Source organism: Streptopelia decaocto (genome assembly GCF_964273445.1).
Source record: "Streptopelia decaocto genome assembly, chromosome: 3".
In the NCBI taxonomy this organism is placed as follows: domain Eukaryota; kingdom Metazoa; phylum Chordata; class Aves; order Columbiformes; family Columbidae; genus Streptopelia; species Streptopelia decaocto.
This window is the reverse complement of record NC_138656.1, coordinates 34694894-34718369: the sequence shown is the minus strand read 5'-3', so window position 1 is coordinate 34718369 and position 23476 is coordinate 34694894. Positions and strand designations below refer to the sequence as shown.

The 23476-nt window shown below is 42.4% G+C and overlaps 1 protein-coding gene across 4 annotated transcripts in view; it reads left to right on the top strand.

Annotated features, from left to right (window-relative positions):
* RASGRP3 (RAS guanyl releasing protein 3) overlaps nucleotides 1-18839 on the top strand; it is a 62383-nt gene extending 43544 nt beyond the window's left edge. For 2 of the 4 annotated variants that reach the window (XM_082048642.1, XM_082048640.1), the window contains exons 7-14: nucleotides 1686-1763; nucleotides 5903-6019; nucleotides 9160-9275; nucleotides 10098-10245; nucleotides 13724-13760; nucleotides 16209-16337; nucleotides 16826-17190; nucleotides 17683-18837. In XM_082048642.1, coding sequence (XP_081904768.1) covers nucleotides 1686-1763; nucleotides 5903-6019; nucleotides 9160-9275; nucleotides 10098-10245; nucleotides 13724-13760; nucleotides 16209-16337; nucleotides 16826-17190; nucleotides 17683-17691 — 999 coding nt within the window. In that variant the 3' untranslated portion in view covers nucleotides 17692-18837. Of the gene's footprint in view, nucleotides 1-1685; nucleotides 1764-5902; nucleotides 6020-9159; nucleotides 9276-10097; nucleotides 10246-13723; nucleotides 13761-16208; nucleotides 16338-16825; nucleotides 17191-17682 lie in introns of all 4 variants that reach the window. The other 2 variants (XM_082048643.1, XM_082048641.1) reach the window with 2 other exon arrangements.
* Nucleotides 18840-23476: the final 4637 nt, after the last annotated feature.

Sequence of the window (23476 nt, the reverse complement as noted above, 5' to 3'; positions counted from 1 at the left end):
AAATAAAATATAAAATGAGACCTTATATAACTGTGTCGTCATCATGCTTGTAATTTTTTGCTAGTATTTGAAACTTCTGTACTAGACAATACCTTGTCCATTGTGCCTTACATGTTGTGCCTAATGAAGTTACAACTGCTGCTTACAATAAGGTCAAACTCACTCAGTAAATATTAATGCATTTCCACCCCCAAATCCGCACCCTGCTCATCTGGCCTGATGAGAAAACTGTGCTCTTTAGTAAGAACAGGGCAAGGCCTTTTACATGAGCAATTCTACTGTCAAACTCGACCTGACCTGATAATATAATTTGCTCTGAGCTCTGCCTATTTTGTACCACTCAGGAACCTAACAATACAGTCACTGACTAGCAAAGTACATGAACAATGTTAGTGACAGCAGTTACTGGATCTACGTTATCTTTAGGACAGGTCCCCTGTGACAGCAGCATGGCAGCTGGGTGAAGGAACCTGCAGGATGCTCAAGCTTTCACTGGTGCCCGTAACCAAGTTACGAAGTGCAAAAATCAGTGTAGTGTTACAGCTAGACAAAATGAATAATGCAAAATCCAGACACCTCTGAAGGGATGCATTTGCTTTGGGATGTGTACCTATCTTGGGAAAGGGCATGGCTCCTGTCTTAATCATTGTCCAAATTCTGCCTAAAAGAAGGTAGTTTCTTGAGGTGGTTCTGCAGTACAGTGTCACTGGTCCTGCTTGTTACTTGTCCAGCACTTCAGGGCCTCTAAAAATAACCTTCTGTCAGAGTCATTTAGTATGTCCTAATTCTATCTGTCTGCTGGGAAACATCCTTTTAACTCAATCTTAGATTAAGTGGGGATTTGCAAGGTAGATGATAACTTCATATCAGTTACTCCAGAACCATTTAATGTAGGGACATGATCACAGGAAGCATGCAATGTTCCTTTCCTCTCATTGCAAAACATTAGCCACAATGTTGATTACTTTTCTCCCTCATCACTCCAAGCGAGAAGGAATTTACTGCAGACCTGCATTGGCACAAGACCACGGCTGCCAAAGTAAAATCAAACAAATTCATTTTACTTTAAGCATATTTATGCCCCTTCTTTTTTTTTTATAAATAAATCCTCTAGGAAAAAAAAATGAGAACACAGAAGAAAAATCTTTATATAAAGACAGAAGCTGAAAGGGAATTTGTCTTACTTGCTGAGAGGGGATCAGGAACAGGCAAAGCTGGGCTGGAAGGAAGAAAATTTGACCAGAACACAATCTGAAGTCCTTCTAGCCCAGCCTCTTTACAGCTTATTTCCTGCACTTTTTGTATTCACCAGGTTATTTCTGTGAGATCTGTCACGACCATTGAGCTGCTAAAATAAAGTGTTTTGCATAAGGATGGTCTTTGGTACCAATGTCCCTCTGTGAAGAAGGTCGACACACAGCCCCTCTCACTTGACATGTTGGGATGCAGGTTGTGTCAGCACCTGCTCCGATCAGCACAGATGTGTGCTCACCAGCGTGGGTTACATTAGCTCTGTGAAAAGCTGCTTTCCCAGCAGCTGCAAGCAGCCTCAGCGTGTATCCTGACACACCAAGTAGCAGAACGTTTTCTTTAGCTTCAGTAGGAGGTATATCTCTGCTTATAAGCCTCTCATATCATACCCGGTCTAATAAATATTACTGTTTTTTCCTCTTTCTTACACATAGCTGTCCCTGGATCTCTATCACACTGAGGATGATATCTACAAGCTCTCGCTGGTGCTGGAACCAAGGAACTCCAAATCTGTAGGTCATATTTTACTGCATTTTGACATATTGCTTATTTTGTCTGTGTACAGTTGATTACATTTTAAAATGACAGTTAATGTAGTTCCTTGTTCAGATGCACATAAAGCTTTTTAGTGTGTATGCTTGTATAGAATACACCGTCACTATTTATAGGGTTTTAGTGCATTTTAGTCTAATAAATAGAGATACATGCCAGACTTAATTATTAATTGTTTTTCAACAAAGTCTCCGTAAGCCATGGAAAACATAATTCTGCTTTATGTGAAGATATCTTTTGCAAGTTTATATCAATTATTTATTGTGTGACCATTACTTCATTTTCTGGATGCTGGTGCAGTTATATAAAACATCACTGAGTCCAAACTTTCTTTTAGGTAAGCTACAGCATTCGCTGTGGTGTTTTACAAACTGATAGCTTATTTAGAATTGGCTGTGTCTTGGGCTCTCAACCAATGTTTAAAACTTCAGAATAGATATTACTTTTTTTTTTTTTTAGTATGTGCAACTAAAGATAATGCTGCATTCATGCATTTTTCATTATGCTGAGGATACTGATAAATCTCCTAATTAATAGTTGAATTTCATTTAAAGCATTACTCTCTCTTCTGTTGCCAGAGTTCAGGGACTCCTCTTTCCTCTGGGCATTTAATCAGTGCATTAACATCCTTATTACCTGTCGTACCCAGCATGTGATTCTCTCAGGATGAGCTCTCTCAAGTCTGACACCAGCAGAAACTAATTGAGGCTGCAAATGCTTAGCAGCATGTGAGATGAGGGTCTAGTAGTCTGAGGTGATTCATTGCAGTGCTTTCTATGTTTCTGAAGTATTCTTAAAAGCAAGCAAGGAAGCAAACCCCCTTAATTTCTAAGTATAGGGCTTCTCTGGATTTTAAGCCAGTTTATCATGTTTTTGAGGACTATGTGTGTGTACTTTCAATGGTGAATGATGAGAAATAGTAAGATAGATATTTAATATTTCCATAGTCAATGCTAACTCAGTTCGAAAACCTGGAATTCACTTAGAGTCTTCTGTCCTTGTTGGATATGATTGGACCACAACAGTTCCCATTCATCACAGTTATTCTGGCTCCCTCTTGCTCCCATTACTGCCAGCAAAGCTGATCTGTTACAGCTCTGTGTTGTGGAAGGTCTAATGGGCCACTACTGTAAATGAAGAAAATCATCACATTGCTGCTTTGATCTCTAGCCTGAGCTTTAAGAAGGACAAAAGCGATATAAACAGTGCTGTGAACTTTAACAGTACCCAGCTATTGCGGGAGACTTCTGCGTAAGGATCAATGAATAGCCAGTGACATTGAGCTGTTGCAGCACCCTGATGGGTAAAAAGCTACAGCTGAATCTAAAAAAGCCAGACTATTTGAGGCAGACTTCTCTTTGATGGAGTGCCAAAGCACACAAGATATTTTAGAGGGGAAAGAATGTGTAGAGCTTTTGTATGTGGAAAAATTTGTCAAAGGGAACACGACAACATAGTTATATCACTCCAACTGCTCCTTGATTTACTGTTGTAAGGGTACAACTCCATGCAGGTGCACAGCAGAGGATGTGTCTCATGCTGCTGCAGTCATTTTTGAGGCAAAAGTGAGCATACGAACCTACCGTCAACAGGGACTTGAGCAAGACTTTCATTCTGCTAAAACTGGGAACAGACTTTTCAGTCAGCGTTGCAGCCTAAAAAAATACTGAAGACCAACCACTAGTTGTAGTGTAGCATCTCCCTGTCACACTGTCCTGCTTTTCCCTGTGCATTAGTTATCTTCCTGTTGGTGGTTTTACTAGTACAGCTATTGACTAGAAGACAACTCTGCCTGGTACATTTATGCCACTGGAGACACTTGCTTTTGAGTAGAATTTATTTCAACAGTAAAACAGGCAGACGTTTGCATCCATCTGAACACGCTTTTTAAATCTGTGACACCATTATCCCTGTACTGGTGAAAGAGTGAGGAGACACAGGCTGAATCACAAACAGCATGACCAGATAGAGTGTTCCTGAACATTCAATAAATTCAGCTAGGTACTCTCTGGACACTGGTTAGTACCTTTCTTCATAGCATGTATTTCTAGTGCCTGAGTTAGGTTGCTGGTTGGACTCAATGATCTTGGGGTCTCTTCCAACTAAAATGATACTATGATTCTATGATTCAAATTCATAAATAAAATCACAGTGGTTCATACAAGTCTATGAGTGAAATAGGAGGAAGCATTTCCCTTTGGCTAGTGGGCAGTAACACAAAGTTTTTGTTGCAACTTGTTTAAAAACATAAAAATTGAATGAGCCCAGAAGAAAGAGGAATGCTCCAGTGGGTTCAGTCTCTTTCTGCCATTGCGAACTCGGACCAGCAGGAGTTAAAAGCTGTCTGTGAGGATTTGGTAGTTTAGCACCTCTCTGGCACTTCAGTACTGGTGCTTTGAGTCCCTTTAGTCTAAGATTTTTTTAGGAGAAGGCACATTTCAAATTTCTTCTCTGACCATAGCTGTAAGAATATCACAATACTGGCATGTTACATGTTATCATGTAACATGTCATTTTTAAAAGACTGCTGCATTTCTGCTTATTTTTAGAGCAAAAGCACTTGCCAGCATGTTGGTCCATCACTGTGTGATGATATTAATTTTAGGATTAAAACATTCTGTAAGTCCTTTTGGCATGTGGAGCTAGATATCCAAGTTCACTGTATTTCTTGTTGATAATGAATTCTGTGGATATAGGGATTTTTTTTTCTTCTCAAACTTACTTCTGCAGATTGGTATGATGAATCAAGAGCCATTGAGGAACTGATAAAAGCTGTTCTGAAAACTGAATAAAAAAAGGCCAAATTAATAAAGCAACCCACCAATACTTTTTTTTTTTTTTTCCTATCAAACACAGTAGAGTATGGTCACCTTGTGACCATTTTTTATCTCAATATCAAAGTCTATAATAACTTTGCTATGCACCATAGTAACTGTAACATTTTTATATGGTGTAATTCTTCCCCTAGAAGGTGCTGGGGCCCTGGAACAGGCTCCCAGGGAGGTGTCACAGCCCCAAGCCTGACAGTGTTCAAGAGGAGACTGGACAACACCCTCAGACACATGGTGTGAACTGTGGGGTTGTCCTGTGCAGGGACAGGAGTTGGACTCGATGATTCTTCCAACTCAGGACATTCTGTGATTCTAGGATTCTAATTATCTCCCTCTCAAATCACACCAATTTAAAGGGAGACAGATGAGACCCAGATTTGTTGCTCACCAGCCAATACAGGGGCCTTCTGAGGCTGTGGGCCATCTCCCTTCTGATGTAAACCACGCTGAATTTTTTCTCCTTGACATTGCTTCACCTGCTAGATGTCCAGTGGCAGATGCAGGAGAAGGCCGGTCTACCTTGCAGTATTTTAATTGCTGATTTTTGAAGCCTTATCTGAAATGGTGTTCAGATTTGTCCTATATTTTCTACTTGAACAAGCTGAGCTGTGTGCCAGAGCTTCTCCCAAAGCCTCATAGTGGTGTGGATGGAGCTGGGTGCATTTTCTGTGCATCAAGTGAGCTGTCAGCTTCCGTTTTGTCAAGACCAAGCTGTTTTCAGAAGAAAATAGGCTGGCTGGTGTTATCTGCAGAGCAAGTCAAAGGTCAGCCCTTCTCCTCAGGCTGTCAAGATGAACTAGGCTGTGCAACCTGGCACGTCTTGGCTGGAAGTCTGTGGGATCACCAAGCACAATTCTGCCCCCACTTCTGCATCCTGCTGTCCTCTTGGTGCGCGCAGAGCAGGAGTGTAAACTTACTCAGCCCATCATCGTCCCTCGTGTGGCTCCTGGGCACGGTCCCTCCAGCGGGGAGCTGGAGCCAAGCTGTGTCGTGGTGGCGAGTTCCTCAAGGGCTGTATCAGGAAAGAGAAAAGCAAGGTTTGGACATCTAATTCTGATGGCCACTATGTCCAGAGACCCTCCTTCCTTCCCACTTCCTCTGAGTCTCATTGCAACATATCTTGTGTGATGTTGTGCTAAGTACATTTTTACAGCACAGGGACTCCAGTAGTTTGTGGTTGTAACTCTGACATACAGAACTGCTTTTAATGGGAAGTTCAACTTCGTAATTCAGATTTTAAAATGTTTGTGTTCTGATCCATCTCTCAGCAGCCTACCTCCCCGACAACCCCTAACAAGCCAGTAGAACCATTGGAGTGGGCATCTGGAGTGGTACCAAAACCCGACCCTACTGTCATTAACAAGCACATACGAAAGCTGGTGGATGTAAGTATTTCAAATAATATATTGGCTGAAGACAACAATAGTTTTGATGTTGTCATAACTACAATTAATTTCAAGATTTTTAAGATATTGTTATGGTTGGGATGAACTTCAGACATAAGCTAACAAATCTGAGCTTTTACTGATACTTTCAGAAATATTTTATTCCTGCAGTCAGCGACAGAATTAATAAGCAGGTTTCTGGATGCAAAGGAGCAAGCTTTCAGGAGCATCCGAAGCCTGGCTGCTGTTCAATAGGTTTGACAAGCAAATATAAATTGAAAGGGCAAAGTTGAGTGTTGCAGCTCTTGCCACCCGGTTTATGTCCAGAAACCAAAATACTCAGATACAAGGACTCACAGATTACTGGGTTCAGAGAAGGTTTCTGGAAACCTCAAGGGTCAGTACTGGGGCCTGTATTATTCAATACATTCATCAATGATTTGGATGAGGGAATAGAGTGCACTATCAGCAAGTTTGCTGATGACACCAAGCTGGGAGGAGTGGCTGACACGCCAGAAGGCTGTGCCACCATCCAGTGAGACCCGGAAAGGCTGGAGAGTTGGGCGGGGAAAATTTAATGAAATGTAACAAGGGCAAGTGTAGAGTTTTGCATCTGGGTAGGAACAACCCCAGGTTCCAGTATAAGTTGGGGAATGACCTGTTAGAGAGCAGTGTAGGGGAAAGGGACCTGGGGGTCCTGGTGGACATCTCCCTTACGAGGAAAGGCTGAGGGAGCTTGGTCTCTTTAGCTTGGAGGAGGCTGAGAGGTGACCTTATTAATGTCTACAAATATCTAAAGGGTGAGCATCACGAGGATGGAGCCAGGCTCTTCTCGGTGACAACCAATGGTAGGACAAGGGGTAATGGGTTCAAACTGGAACACAAGAGGTTCCACTTAAATTTGAGAAGAAACTTCTTCTCAGTGAGGGTGACAGAGCACTGGAACACGCTGCCCAGGGAAGTTGTGGAGTCTCCTACTCTGGAGACATTCAAAACCTGCCTGGACACCTTCCTGTGTAACCTCATCTGGGTGTTCCTGCTCTGGCAGGGGGATTGGACTAGATGATCTTTTGAGGTCCCTTCCAATCCCCAACATTGATTCCATGAAACATGGTTTCTGATTTTCAGCTTGCTGTCATTTGGCCGTCCAGAGCATACTACGTATGGTAAAGATAGCACCATCTTGGTATCACTTTAGAAATGTGGGCATGAGGTCATGAAGAATTATAGCAGGGATCTTCCAGCTTCAGTTTGGAAGGTCACATGTTAGGTAAGGCAAAGAAAACCAAACGCTGCCAGGTTCCTTTGGAGAGACTGAGCCCTGCTGTGTTGGTGTGTAAGGAACTTGCAGTGATGTGAGCAGCATGCAGAGAAACCAGGAATGCGTTGTAGATAATGAAACAAGATTTCCTCCTGCTTTTTAAAAATTATTTACCAAGTCTGGGAAGAAGTATTAAATTCTGACATTATAGGTGTCACAGATCATTAATTGGGGTCATGTTGTTAAGATAACTTAAAGTCTTCAGTTCTCTCAGACTTCAAATGTATCTTGTGAGTTACATTTTGTACACGCTCTCTTTTAGCAAAAGTTTCAGGTTTTTTCTCTTAATGTGGGATGCTAGAACTGCACATGCTGTTCCTGTATTGCTTTTGTCCGTGCCACACGTGTTGATAAAAATCAGTCCACATCCAAAACTCTCTTTGATAGCTTGTTTAAATAGGAAGTCTGTTGCAACTCCTTAATCTTTCCAGAATGTGCAGAGTGGGGGCTTGTTCTTGTTCCTGTGAATAGGGGAGATGCAGTCCCCCATTCCACAATTTTGGCCTGGTTCAGGACATGCAATCTTGAGTTTGACGGCCTTAAGACATGTTTTGGGGCTGTTACAGATACAGCTTACCCAGAGGCCACCACCACTCTCTATAACTGGCTGTGTTTTGCCAGTCTTCATCATGTACTAGCTGCTTCAAGTTGTGCTTTAATGCGGTTTGTGTTTTTATGTTTGGTTGGTTGGCTTGGTCGGTTGGCTTTTTGACTTGTGGTGGTTTTGTTTGTTGGTTTGGTTTGCTTTGGTTTTGTTGGTTGGTTGGTTGGTTTGGGGTTTTTGTTTGTTTGTTTGTGGTTTTGTTTGCTTTTGGGTTTTGTTTTTTTTAATTACTAGAAGTGTTGAATACTACTTGGGTTTGCATATTGATTCCTTCTTAACAGTGTGTTTTCAAGGTCTGCCAGTCACCAGTTACAGGTTGTTTGATAGGTGCTTAGAAATTGGCTTCATCACATTGTCGTTAAAATAAGGACAATGCAAACACTTTTCAGAGGTCTCAGTGTATTCAATTCTCATCTTTGTCAACCAAATCTTAATTTTATGAGATGGTCTGTGCTTCGGTATTTGTCTTTCAGATAGTCATGTTGACTTTGACATGCCTATTTTCCCCATCAGCATCACATGTAGCTTTAATGCCCCTCACATATCTCTGCAATCAGTAAAACAGAATATAGTAACTCCTTAGCAGCTAAGAAGGGCTTCCATCACTTTATGCGACCTTTTAAATTTGATGCCGTGTCTGGTTTTACTTAGTGGTGAGCTGGGGTGGGTTGATGGGAGGGAGTTGTTAGATACAAAGTGCTCATGATCTGGATGTCAAAGTATTAGTGAACAAATCAGATTGAAACAGTACTGTGGCAGAGCTGAGGTGACCAGCTACAAGAGAAGTGAAGCCAGAAACATCTGAAATACTCATGGGAAAGCTACTGTTGGGTTGGTTTTGGTATATTTCTTTTTTTGTGATTAAAAAGCATAGTTAATGAAGCAAAGGGAATATGTCACGTGGGGCAGAATTTTAGTGACATTTCCAATAAAGAAAAATAAAGCAAAAATAATTATATCTGAAGAGGTGTGGAGGACCATCACTAGATAAATACTCAAGTCAAATTTTCTTTAAAAATTAGCCGTTTTTCCCCTACAGTCCAATATATACACATGTTGAAGTACCAAGTGGGAATAAGAGAAATAAAACAAGGGAGCAAAGCTTATGACTAGTAATGTTGAATATTAATTTACATGTAATTATAAGGTTCAAGAGCTCATATAGTTTCAGGATAGGTTGGGTATTCGGACTATAATTTTCTTTTTGTTTCCCAGTCTGTCTTTAGGAACTACGATCATGACCACGATGGCTACATTTCTCAAGAAGACTTTGAAAGTATAGCTGCCAACTTCCCCTTTTTGGACTCTTTCTGTGTACTGGACAAAGACCAGTAAGTTTGGAAGTTTCCTTGTGCTTTTGTTATTTATTTATTTATTTATTTATTTATTTATTTTCTCCAATTTGAAAACCCTTGTAAAACAAATATTGAAGAAACAGTGTCTCCCAAGCCTTTTGTGTCTGACATCTCACTTAAGGAACAGAAGATCACTGAAGGTGGATTTCTGTTCTCATTTTACTTCTTATGCTGCACTTGGTTCTACAAGACCAGGCTGGGGTCCTGCTTTACCTGGTACTTTAAAAATAATATACGTAATAGCTTAATAAGGAATTCCTGCTGGGACTGAGTCAAAACCCCTACGGTACTGTCAAATTACAATGGAGATCCTGTACCCAGATCAGGCATCAGACTGGTGAAACAAACAAGTTGTGTATGGGACAAGGGAAATGAGTGTATGGAAGAGAGAGAGGGTAACAAATATTCTAGGAGGTGTATATATATTTCCTAGCCAGCTGGGCTTGATAATTCTTGTCCAGAATCATTTTGCATTCGAAGCTGGTGATCCACCAGAAGCACAACTGCTTGGTCTGTGTGAGCTGTAGGTCACGGTCCTTCACATAATGGCCTGGTCTGTGCTCTGATGTCATGAACAAGTGAGAAACCAAGGTCCATGCTGCTAGTTCAGTGTTTGCTGTTTAATGAACGATAAGAACCGCAAAGGCTCTAAGGGTTTTTTCCTGCCAGGACTGTTGCAGCTCAGTCAAAGAATGTGCTTTGTGTGTGGTGTGCTTTTTGCAACGAGAAAATCTTGAACTCTTCAATGCTGTGAGCAGTGATGGATCTCTACCTCTACCTTTTCTTTTCCCCTAACAGAGATGGTCTTATAAGCAAAGAAGAAATGATGGCTTATTTTCTGAGAGCTAAATCACAGTTCCAGTGTAAAATGGGACCAGGATTTATTCACAACTTCCAGGAGATGACCTATCTTAAACCAACTTTCTGTGAGCACTGTGCAGGATTTGTAAGTATGTTTTTAATAATAGTATATATTAAACACAATTTTTTACCCTTTAATGTAGACAGGGTGAAACTGGCTCCGCGCATTGCTGAAGTCTCATGGCCAAATACTTCGTTGCATTTAGAAGCAGAAAACATTTACTCCTGTTGTAGCTGTGCTATACAGTTTTGTTTTAGTGGTTCTTGAATACTGGCATTTGTAAGAATTACTGTTTCAGGGAAGAAAATAAAATCATTGTAGCTAAAGGATATCAGAGACTATATGAATGGCTTTACTTGGTTTATCTTAAGTTCTTTAATTTGGCTTGATTTCCCATGTAAACAAACTCAAGGGAAAATGTGTGTCTGGAACAGAGGATGTAGATGAAGCAAAAGCTGTTCTTTCTCAGGAAATTGCACATGGCAACATAGCTATGTTCATAATTCTCTGAATGGCCGTAACAGCCTTAGTCCTTTCTCTATTGAATTAACAGATCTTCTAATTTGGTCAAGGAATCAAAAGTGCTTCCAGCAGTTCTGTACAATAAGATTTTTTAAAATTTATTTGTGGGGGTTTTTTTAAACTTGCTTTTTATCTCAGCCATAACTTACCAGATGTCATTTAATAGAATGCTGTGTACATAGCTGGGAAACTGTTGGTTCTGTGAACATTTGTGTTGCTTTTAAACCTCCTTGGGCTTCCACTTCAAACAAAGCATAGTAAAGAAAAAGGAATTACTATGATTTGAAAGTTACATTAATGTAGGCACCCCACTAAAATTAAATGTCTACATTTAGACAGCTTAAGCAATCAGGGAAGAGGCCAATGCCCTCCCACATACGTGTGGCCCACACACAAGGTGTAAGCTCAGAACAAGGTCTCAGCTCTCCAGTGCAGATCTGCCTCTGCCATCGGCAGCAAAATCTCTGCCATGGGCAGCTCGCACTACATGAACTTTTCCACCAATTAATATTTCTTTGCGGTTGAAAGTAACAATAACAGCACTGCTAAGTGCAAAAAACATGCCTCCTTTAAGACCGGCTCTGCTTTTCCTGCTCTTGTCCATACTCCCATCTTCCGCTCGCTTCTTTTGCGACGTGTCAGTCTTGTTCAGATGCTTGTGCTCCCTATCACAACCGCTGATCAAGGCCATGGGGAAGGAGGAATTCCACCTATTTCCGCTAGAACTGCAAAAACCTCGGAGGTGACATGGTCAGTGCTGATTCAGGAGCGTGCTGGTGGGCTCCGGAGCTGACAGCTCCAGCAGACTGATGGGGCAGGGGCAGTCACTGGCCTGAGCCTATTGTTTCAAGCTCCTTGCAGCCTCAGGAAGACGTCACTGTGTTCGTGACACTCGGTTCATGCTTGGAAAGCTTCCATAGCAAAGCAAGGCCTGAGGACTGCCCTAAAATATCCTCTCCACCAGACATCACTTTGCTAATAGGCCATTGTTGGATTTTTCACGTCTCCCTGATTACAGCCAGTGTGGGAATACAAATGAGTAAGGGGTTGTACAGGAAATAGAAATAAGGTCATTTTTTCCTTTCACCTCACTGAACTCATTGGCATTGTCCTGTGGATGAGTTGGACCGATAGGACAGGAACCAACTACAAAATTTGCTGCGTGCTTGTTCTGCATTTCAGGGCTGCTCATCCACTGGTACACAGATTCACAGTCAAAATAATGTGCACTGACAGCACAGCAGGTTGAATTGATGTGACAGTGCACTGCACATGGTATTCAATAAAATATCTGTTATTAAAACTATGCCAACTTTAAAGGTCAAGCTAAAACCTAATGCCATTAAGCAGAGTGAAACTGATACACCCATGGCCAGTCACAGTTCCGTCCCACAGCTTGAGTTGCACTGTGTGGCAGGATAGGTGACCAGCCATCCCACTGAGCTTTGTAAGCTGAATTTGCACAGATCCTCTTACCTTGGAACTGGCTCGAGCCAGATTTGCAGCAGAGCTGTAGCAGATGGATTCAAAGCTTCAGGTCAGAATTCATGACACAGCACTTCAGCGAAGCTTTGCTGCTCTGTGTAATCACGACAGCGCTGCCATATTTGAGTAGGAGGAATATCCAGAGCTAAGAAGATGAGGAGAAAGCTCTTCAGTGAGAACAGATTAGAGCTGAAATGAAAACAACTACAGTCCATGTCTGTTATGGTGATCGTAGCAAAGCAAGCTGGGAAAAAATTACGTAAAGCCGAGCATTGACAGCCCTGCTCTTCCTAATGCTGCTGCTTTTCAAGAGAGGCTGGAGGGCTCAACTGCCTGATGACAGCAGCTGCGCTCACTGTGCATACATACAGCATTAGCAGGAAAAGAGCAAGCAGCAGGCTTTCTATGGACCTTTCTGCCACTGTTGTCCTGTTCTTTTATTCACCTTTCTGCCACCCTGTCTAACCTATTTTGCTTTGTCCAAGCGCCCATTTCAACTTGCAATTCTTTTTTACAATATAGACGATTTTCTCCCTCAGACTCTTCATATTGTGTTTATTTTACTCTTTCCCTTGTATTCTGAATGTTCTCCAGCTCTTCCTTTTGGATGTTTCTTTAATGATCATATTCACCCCCTGCACACTGTGCATGGATTCTTATAAATATGATGAGGAGCCACATGCAGTTTCAACTCCCTGGAGGTGCTCACCCTCACTGGTAGTGTTTCAAATGAGGTCAGGATAAATAAACACAGTAGTCCCCGATCTTTTTGTTTCATGTTAGGGCTAGAAAAACGGCCCCTTTCTCTCTCTGCCTCTTGGAGTGAAAATACGTGTTTTTATAACGCCATGGCTGTAGATATAGTGCTTCTGGGTGCATAGATAACAATTTGCTGGGGAATTTTCCTCCTTCCAGGCAATTCTGCTCATGTTGCAAGTGTGGGACCACACACACTGCCTCCTGGAAGTTTAGCATTTGGTTGTTACGTACATCAACAAGGACAGCTTCTGGGAGGAGGCAAAGATGGAATTCAGTGGATTTTCTGCCTCTTTTGGTTGTCAACCTTTTTTTTGATGGAAAAATGAAGCAAAAAAATGTGATTGCTATGGGCGCATGTGCTGGAGACCAGTATGGGAACCAAGAACCTAACATCTATCACCAGTGGTGTGTTTGAATGGCATGGGTCATTCATGTATCTGGAGAATGGATGTACACTAGAAACTCCCTCACAGATAACATGAAGTGAGCCTAGAAGCAGAATGTGCTTCTGCTGTTTTCAGTAAGCTTGGTATACTGGCAATTTTTCACCCATTCCTGAAAGCAAATGTCATCTGTGCGCCTCCTCTGGTAGTCCCACTGTAAGCAGTACAAATAAGGGGGAAGCCACACAGGTCTTATCACAATTAGAGGGGGAGGTCTGCCTGACAGGAAGGGTGTTAAGAGCAGTTGTATCCTGTTTGTGCTTTTGTAGCCATTGGTACTTCCTCATTGTGACCTTGTTTTCCTTCCAGCTTTCTTTTCTGATTCCTTGACGTTCTTTTGTCTTTCTTTGCAGCTCTGGGGCATAATCAAACAAGGCTACAAATGCAAAGGTAAATAAATATTGCATAGATTTTTCAAGTTACAGGTGGTGGGTTTTAGCACAAGTAGGTCAACTGCATTTTTTATTAGAATGATATCTGTTCATCCAAATTTTTTCTACACTCGGTACTGTCCCTGAACAGTAACGGCCAGTACGCTATGAAGTCTCACTGCAATAGGGGACATAACACCCAGTAGGAAAACACAGGTTAATGTGAGCTCTAAAGGTCCAAAGCAGCCACTGACTCGATGAGGTGTCACTTTATACCAGCAAAGACCCTGCATCTTGGAAAACCAAGTGTCCTCATCCTAACACCGAGACTTCCTGAAATGTAGCTCCTGAGACTTGGGGTCAAGAAAAGGTCTGCTGGCAACACTCTCTGTCATGTACATCCGCATGCCTGTGATGAAGGCTGGCTGGCCTTGCAAGGCAATAGTGGCTGAGCTAGAAATAGAGAAATACTTAATTCCTAGACTGCTCAGCAGATCTCATTGCAAGATCTTCTGCAGACATTCAACTTTAAAAAAAAATCCTAGAGTTCTTACAGCCCTCTCTGTTGCTTTCATAAAATATTTACTGGCTTATGCAGCTCTTGCACCATATTGAGCAGTTTAGCCCAAGAATAACATTGTAGTGGTCCTCATTGTCTTTAAAGTCATGGACCTATTCATTTCTCAAGCATCCCAGCTCTGGCTGAAGGGCACTGTTGCTTTTCACAGTTGTAGTTGCATCCCAGTTATTCACAGGGGAACATTCACGCTGGGACTTCATAGTTGTATTTATATGCACTCTTTTCCCTTAGTCTTACACTGGCTCCTAGAAGAAGGGCAAAGAATTGGCAGGATTGTTTCTTAGGTTCCACCGTATTCCTGTCTCCCTCTTTAGCCATGGACATCTCTTCCTCAGAGAGGGGTGGGGAAAATGTCCATGGCTAAACCAATGTATGTCATTCAGCTCTTCCTGATTACTGACATCTGAGCAGCTACAAAAGGGGTAGTTGCAGTCTATATTTTTACTAGTAGGATGAGGGAAGGAAGATAGGGTTTTGTCACAGCAGCCCAGTAAACTCGAGATCTGAAAGCTGAGCTCTGTCCCGCACCATTGCTTGTAACAGAGGGCCAGTGAAGAGAGAGCAAAAGTGGTTTTTGTAGAGTCAAAATTGTAGGCAATGGAGCGTGAGAGTAAGAGAGCAGAGTTGCTCGTTCAGATCTTAAAGTGATCAACATGTGTAATTAGTGCCTACCTTTGTTGCAGCAGCCGCCAGCTGCCCCATGTGCCAGCATCACTGGAGTGCTGCAGCTGTTACGGGTGATTTCTGCCTCTAAGCATAGAGCTGTCATCTTCTGTTTTGAACTCTGCTAGCAGGGGGAGGTAGGGAGTTCATCTGCTCAGGTCTGCTGCTTACCCTGGCACTGTGGATAGTGAGATGAAGCAAGACTGTGTGGTCTACAAGTGATGGAAGAGGTTCTCCATGGCAAAAGAGATCTTTATTGGATTAGAGGGGAGGGGTGGGGAGAAGTGTTATCTATAGGGCAGACAAAAACCACAGCTGGGCAGGTACTTCTGTATTAGTCATCTGAACAAGGTGATGGGAAAAACCAGAACTCTCATCCGTCATGCGAGAGCTGCTACCCTGCCTCTTTTAGCAGAGAGTTACAAACACAGCACTTTGGCAGTGGCTCACCTAGAACAAAATGTTAGGTCATGGAGCAACAACAAACAAACAAGGAAGATGGACATTTTCAAACAACGGCAAGGGAGGGACACACAGGAGAGAAAGCCTGTGTTCGGGGCACACATCCTCCACCCTTTGGCTCTTTCTTGCAGATAAGATCCATACTACAGTCACAGTCACACTTCAGATAAATGTACCTAGGGACAAGTGTATCGGCAGTGATATAAAGCCCAGCAGAGGTGAGGTGTGCAGGCACTCAGCCAGTTTTGTCCAGGTGGATGATAACATGTTCACAGAGCTTACTCTGTGCTGATGTTGCTTGCTGAGCTGCTTGGACAAGTTTTAACGTACAGTGACCTACACTGACCTCCAGCTGTCCTTCCAGAGGCTCAGAGTATGGAAGTCCCAGTGTGTTCTAACCAAGTGTGTTTACTATAGAAAAAGTATTTTTGGAGACTCATGCAGTGGAGCAGAAACTTTATGAATGGCATCCACAGGATCATACCAGTAATTCCAGGTTTCTTCCTTGAGATTAATTTCTGATGAAAACACCATCCCTCTCTTCCCTTCTGCTGCTAGAGTTCTATTAATGGCTGCCATAGAAATGATCCATTTTTTGTAACACTCTTCACGCCAAATGATCAATTTCTGTAACTCCCTTCACACCTTCTGTCAAAGTATTTGTTCCTTCAAAGCCCCTCCTGGTGTCTGCTAACAGCCCTGAGGGATTACCAGGTAGTTGTGGGTTTACATTTGGTGACCTGACAATTCCTTTCTTTACAGATTGCGGTGCCAACTGCCATAAGCAATGCAGAGACCTGCTTGTGCTGGCATGCAGGAAATTTTCCAGAGGAACCTCAGTAGGCAGCAGCCATGGCTCTCTGCCCAGCAGTCCATCTCTGCCTCTGCCAGGTGAGAATGCATTTGTTCTACGCTGGGAGACACAGGACACACTTCTAGCTCTGCCTTATCCCCTGAGCATGTAGATGGACGGAGAAGGAAATGTGTGCATGCAAAGCCAGAATCCATTTCCAAGTGGCATATGAATACTGCTAATTATACCACTGCTTCATATAGGGGGTTACCTGGAATAAAGAACAACCTCTCAACCTCTTTCAGAGCTTCCTACTGCTAAGTGATACTGCTGCCTTCTCTTCCACACAGCCTAGTGCTGCCTGCATAAAGCACCTCTGCAAACCATTGTGCAATTATATGTAATGGTATATAAGGACCTGGTCCTGAAAGTGATTTGACTACTAGAAGACGTGCATAAACATTCCAGAATAGTCAACTTTTGTTCTGAACCTTTAAGTCCTCTCTCCATCCCAGGCTTCAGATATCTTTTTGTAAAGATCTTGAAGTAAAATATTTAAAATAAACAATTCCACCTTCTCTTTCAGTCCAAGATGAAGTATTTGAATTTCCCAGTGTTGCTGCAGAACACCAGGACATCGATGGTAGAGCCATCACCCTTGTCACTGGCTCTTCGCGGAAAATTTCGGTGCGGCTGCAGAGGGCGACCACCAGCCAAGCGACGCAGACAGAACCACTCTGGCAGGAGCCAGGCTGGAATGATTCAGGTTCCCATACTTTCCCCAAAATGAAGTCCAAGTTCCATGGTAAAGCCGGGAAGAACAAAGGCTTTGCAAAATGGGAGAATGAAAAGCCCAATGTGCAGGCTGATATAGAGCTAGAAGCTGAGGCCCCGCAACATGTACAGGATCACAATGGAATAGAAACCCTCCCAGAAACACAAGAATCTGAGGTGAGTTGCAGAAGAAGCCAAGACAGTTTAAAATCTGCTAGAGTTTAGGTCTCATAAGGTTATTTTATGAATTTCAGGATGTGCTTTCATTCAAATTTGCCTTTGTTTCTTGCACAAGAGTCACTTTCAGCAGAATGCCAAATCATCCATAGATATATATTTTCTGTACCACAGTGTGCATTTACTGTAACTGGGAGCTTGGCTCTTGGTGTCAGTATGTGCTTTTAGAAGTTGGACATTTTTTTTTTTTTAAATCAGTCATCAAAATAACCCCTTAGATATCTGAACAAATTCTGTGCTGTTGTACCAGTGCCACGCACAGTTCGGGGCTCTATATTACATGTACAAGAACCAGTGTTCTGATAAACATACAAGTCCAGGGTAGTGGTCTGATTTCTGTTGCTGTCACCCATGAAGTTTATACTTCCAAAGCCTCATACTTTTATTGGCTGTCATTGCCAGCATGTTAAGAGCCTATTTTCTTGGTTACAGGACAGCTGATTGCTCACCCTGAAGCACAGAAAAATGAAGATGACAACTGTAACACAGCACACCTTGATGGACTGTCACAGATCACATTGGGTCATGAGAAGTTTTCCTGTACCTTGTACTTCTAAATTCGACTGTTACTCTGTTTTCTTAGCTGAAAGGTGTTATAAAGTACTATTTATTTTCTCACGAGTAAGCCATTTGGATGAACATTGCACGGACCCAGCAGAACAGATATCTGCGCTCTCAGTGTTTTCTCTTGTGTGACTTTTGTGGAAACTTCCTCTGCATGCCAGTGAGGATATATTTGGCCTCCTTTAAATCTACTGCATCATTTCAGTATTTCTGCCAGCAACAACAATGGTAAGGACAGAAGCCAAGCATCGATGTTTGCTCGATAACACTCGCTTTCCAGAGGCTTGTAATGATCTTTTAAGGAAAGAAGTGTGTATGTTGATTAAATCTCAAACAAAAGCCTTTCACAAAGTCTTCTACGCTGACATTCTTTGTACACCTGTGGTTTTGAATTTTGGCCATGTTTACATTGCTACAGTGAGCGTATTGGTGCTCAGCTCAGTGAGACTGTTTCCCACACTGAGGGTTCTTCGAATAGGCAGCACGTGGCTGAGACTGAAGGAACTCCAAGACACTATGCATTTGTCTGGTTACACCACAATGGAGAAAGGTCCTTTTTGCCAGCACTGACTATGGTAAAATTAGCATGTAATAAACACCTTAGTTTAAAGTGCGTGTATGTATATATGTGTACATGGTGTATTTTTCCCTGGTTAGAAACCTGTGTATGTTAAGACAAAATGCACTGAAGAGCAACCTCCAAATTAGCATTTTGCTAATGTAGGATTCAACACCTGAATCTGTAAGGGCCTGAGAAGCAGGTTTGAACTGGCATTTCTCAGAGGCATTAAGTTACTTAAGAAGCACAACTCTCATCTGGAAAAAGAAAGAAAAACAAAGCAGCACATGCTCAAACCTGAAATGTGTGTCCCAAAGTGGCACATACATATTATTCTTCTTACCCCATCTCCCCACAAAAATAGGTGTATGTGAGGAACACATGCCCTGAATTAAAGCAACTCAATTATAAGATTTCCTACAAAATTCAATATATTGCAGCCTTCACCAATTTATAAGCCCTTGAGATCAGAGAGGACTGTCACAGACTTCCCTAACCAAAACTGACAGCTGCACGCCGCTGTGGGAAGTTGACTGTAAACTGTGCTGCAACTACATGATGCCCATTCAAGTTTGCATCTTGAATCCTGCAAGTTTCCTTTGTCTTCCAACACAACTAATAATAATGGTAAATCTAGGGAAGGAAAAATAGAAGAACACGCTCTTACTTTTTTTAAACTCAGAGAAATAATCACTGCAGGGAGCACTGATTCCCAAGCTAGGATGAGGGCCAGGAGCATCCTCCACTCTTTGCTGTGGGCACAGAACAGGCATTAACAAAAATACGGTCCTTATTTCCTGTGGTGGGTCAGGTGACAGGTCACAACAGGCTGACCGCACAGCTACCGTTACAGCACACAGCTTGCACACAATGAAAATGAGGTGGTAGAGCATTTGAATAGAGAAATTTGGTTATGATCCAGGCTGTTGACGAATCCGTTGAGATAAGCCTTCTAGCACTTCATAAATGAAACGTTCACGTGCACCTTCATTCTTAATATCATGAAGGAGTTTTAAGCTGCATTTTATCTGTAGACCTCAGCCTATTTCTTGCAGGCACTTAATAGTTAGCTGTAATTCTTGCTCTGAAAGGTACCTATTTCTGTCAGGCCCACAAACCATGCCCATCTTCATTTCATTGTTGGATAAGAATGGTTCTTGTACATAATCTTACCTTCTCACTTATGTACTTCCTGATACACTTACAAGGTTCTTGCCTAAACTGTTTAAAAGGGTAGGTGCTCTATATTCTTCAGAGAAAGGCCTTTTCAAGGGTGTTTAAAAAAAACAAAAATAACCTCCACACACAAACAAAACCACCACACAGTGGAAATAAGAAAGCCTATATGTCAAATCTTATTTACAAACACATCTGCAAATGCCAAAGAATACAAACAACAAGAGTAGGTGAAAAATCCACATGCCTGTAGGAGATTATTTGGCTGTTTGAGCCAAACCCAATAGGACTTTATGTGCTTGTGTAAAACCTCTACAAAGCCTTGTGTTGCAAATAAAGGAGCTTCAGCCTTGCTATCAACTTTATAGAGTAGCCCTGAGTGGTATGCAAGAAGTCAGGGGGACATGCAAAACCAGGTTTGGACTGCAGCTCTCTGCTCTAGCTCTCCTCAGAGTCTTGCCCTCCTCGTCTTACTGAGCTTTTGCGCTTTAAGAGTAAGCCCAGCTCTACAAAGAAATGCTTTCCTATACACAAGCCATCTTCTCAGAGTCGTCCTCCTCAGGCAGGTGAAGTCTGATGGAGGGGAAGTGGGGGAGACAGGGGAGAGTAACATGCTTGCTGAGCATGGATTTTCCCCAGCTGAGAAAAGTAAGCCTTTTGCCTTTTAATACAGAAGAAGATAAAGCTGAGATGCAGAGCAAGGGGCAACTGCTGCCTAAAATGTTACATTTTCCAAAAGGGAGGAGACTGGCTTCTTTCACCTTTGTGGACGATTGCTCAGGGACTCCTCTGTGGAAGCTAAAGGGACAGTGAGCCCTAAACACAGCCCCCAAGATCTTCCTGATCGGAAGCCTTTGGCTGAGACAGCCTGAGCTTCTTGCAGGAGGCTCCTTGCAGCCTGGGACACGAGTTCCAGAAGCTTTGGGTGTCTGTATGGGAAAGAGCTGCACGTGAAGGATCCTGGACACAGGGGAGAGACAAAACAAAACAAACCACACCACACACACACACACACAAAACCCAAACCACACAACAAAAAATGGAGAACAAATAACAGACAGATGGGGAGTAAGCGTGGGAAGGAGCATGCTAAGAGAGCTCTCCCTCTCTACGTGACACCAAGAATGGAAGGGGATCCCAATGGAAACCAAGCAGAGGGGGAGGGAAGGAAGGAAGGAAGCAAGCAGATCTGAATGCAGATTTCATAAAGACACAAGAGGCAGGAGAAACAAGGGCTTGTTGTTTCATGATCATTGTAGCCAAAAAAACCTAACCAAGGTTTGCTTAATTCAGCACCAGCCTGCTAACTGATGGGCCTCTGTACAGCACAAAATATAGATCCAAGTACTTCTCAAGAGAGTCTTGACTACAGGCTTGGCTCACCCAGGGACACTGGAGAAATAGATGTAACTTTGGAACAAGTTTTCAAATTACCAGCACTGATGCGAACTGGATTTTCAAAACAAGCACTGCAGCCAGCAGGCTAAACTTATTGGAAAATCCATGTGCTGAACTCTACAGTGCTGTTTACGGCTGCTGACAATCTGGTTCTAGGAGACAGAAAAGCCATCAGCAAAAGACTACTGCTGGGGCAGTATGAAAGTTAGCCAAAAAGTCTGCTTTTTCCATGAGTTAAGCCAATGCCGGAAAGTTTAAAGAGGCCTTATCACCTTCATCTCTGCTTTATGTGTGAAAACGAGTTATGACCTTCCACCTGGCCACAGCACAGGCAGACTCCCTCTTTCTTCAGTTGTACAATAGTGTTTTCCTACTTTTTGTACTTGTTTTTCTCTTCTCTGTTGTGGGAAAGACCCACGTGGACAAGAAGGGAAATTACTGGACAATAAAGGGGAAACAATGACACTGACAGCACTCAGATCTGTAAAAAGCACAGAGTAAACACAACAAAAATATTTTTTCCCTTCTAGCCTTGTTTGTTAAGCCATTAGAGGTGCAACTTATTTTCAGCCAAAGAGGGGAGAAGGCAGTGTTTACAGCTGGTAATAGCACTTGCTTTTTCAGTTTGTGTCCCTTTGAAAAGGCATAACCCGAAACAAAAAAACACAGGAGTATTTTGAGAGCCTACACAGGGGAAACAGAAGTTCACATCCATCTCAGTGTACTGCTCTCCAATCACAACAATGCTGGTGTGATTCTAACCTCGGGGTATGCTAGGAGGCTGACAAAGCAAGCTTGCAATTTAGTGTGAGCCAGCTTGTTTGAGACTGCTGATCACACTCAACACCTTAAGAATGTGTACATATTTCTGTAGAATCCCTGTTGTCTGAGGAAAATCAGAAGTTCAGAGAGGAAGCAGGATCACAAGCCTGGCAGTCTTTAGCAGAAGCAGCACCCACACTCTCTACTGCAGTTCTAACTATGGCAGAACTAAGAATAAATAACGTGAGATGAGCAGACAGGTGAGGGCTTTTGTATGCTGGCCTTCATTAACCTAACAGGGAGCTGAATTGACTCATAGTACTCTAAGAACTCACACAAGACCCAAACCACTCATCAGATCTTAGTGAGAATCCTCTTACTCCCCATTCAACTCTTCCCACTTCAACAGAGTTTAATTTTCATTTCCCAGGTGCATAACTCATTATGGGGAATAAATACTCTTAGGCTGCAGAACTTCTCAATCTCCAGCTGCTTCTCATAAATATCTACTGATGTGAATCTTGCTTCCCTTCTTCCCAGTTCTATCATAGGTATTTGGCTGGTAAGTGTCTGGTTTCTAATTATGCCAGAGGTTGGTTGAGGCACTCACCACTTCCATTAACTCAGGTGCAAATAGCAGTTTAATGGAAACACATAGTCAAAGGCACATTAAAGGAGGTTACCCACATGCTCTGGCTGAGAAGTCTGACTGGTAGCTAGAGGAGCCTGTCTGGGGGCCACCAGCTGTAATAGCACATCACCATGGAGCACACACTTCAGGGATTTGACCAGAGAAGCAGAGGAATCTTATCAAGTGAGCTGGAGATTGTAATCTTTAGGATTGGTGTTGGCTGGCAAACTACTTAGGGAACAGCTATAAGCAAAAAAGTTTCCTGGGCTGAGTGATGCTTGGTGAAAGCTCCACTTGATGCACTTTCCCTTGTGCTACTTTTTCACGTACAATAAGGAATAAACTTTTATCAATTTCTTAGACCTGCAAGGAAAACCCAGCTGTGACCACAGTGCATATAGATCATGGTATTCTAAGTTACGTACTAATGTGCCTCATGTGAGAAGCAAGTGTGTATTCTGCTCTCCACAGTTATTTCACTACACAATGATGACACTTGAGAGAGGGTGATCCTAATAGATGGCATGGAAGGGCGATGCAAGTGAAGCCTTTAGGAAACAGAAGTTGTTAGAGAAAGACAGATGGGAAAACAAGGAGCCTAAAGCTCGTGGAAGAAGAATGGCAAGAACAACCATGGTTAAAAGGAAGAACAATTTGTTCCCCTCTATAAATGCTTACTTAATTGCTTTTTTGATCTGCTGGTGTTCTGCTTTCGATCGTGATGCACAATGAAATCACACACATATATCCAATCCACCACAAGCCTAATAATCTCCACAACCTATCTCTCTTTTCCCACTTTCGAGTTAAGATATTCTTTCCAATGCAGCAGGAATCATGTTTGGAAAACAGTAAATAGTGGAGTATCATACAGACCATAACAAAGCAGTGGTTGTTTGCTTTCATTAATCAAAGCTTGTTTTCTCTGGAGAACAAAGAAGTCACAGCACACTAAGAGGAAACAATACAGTAAAGAAAAACAACAACAGCTGGCAGAAGCAAAGTGTTTTCTTTCCTGTTGGAAGAGTAAACGTCCTGTTTTGCCTTATTCTGATTTTTTTTTTTAAACTTTGCCCCTCAAACAGCAATGAAGTGGGACTCAAGTTACCCTAGGTCCTGGAAGAGGGAGGACAAAA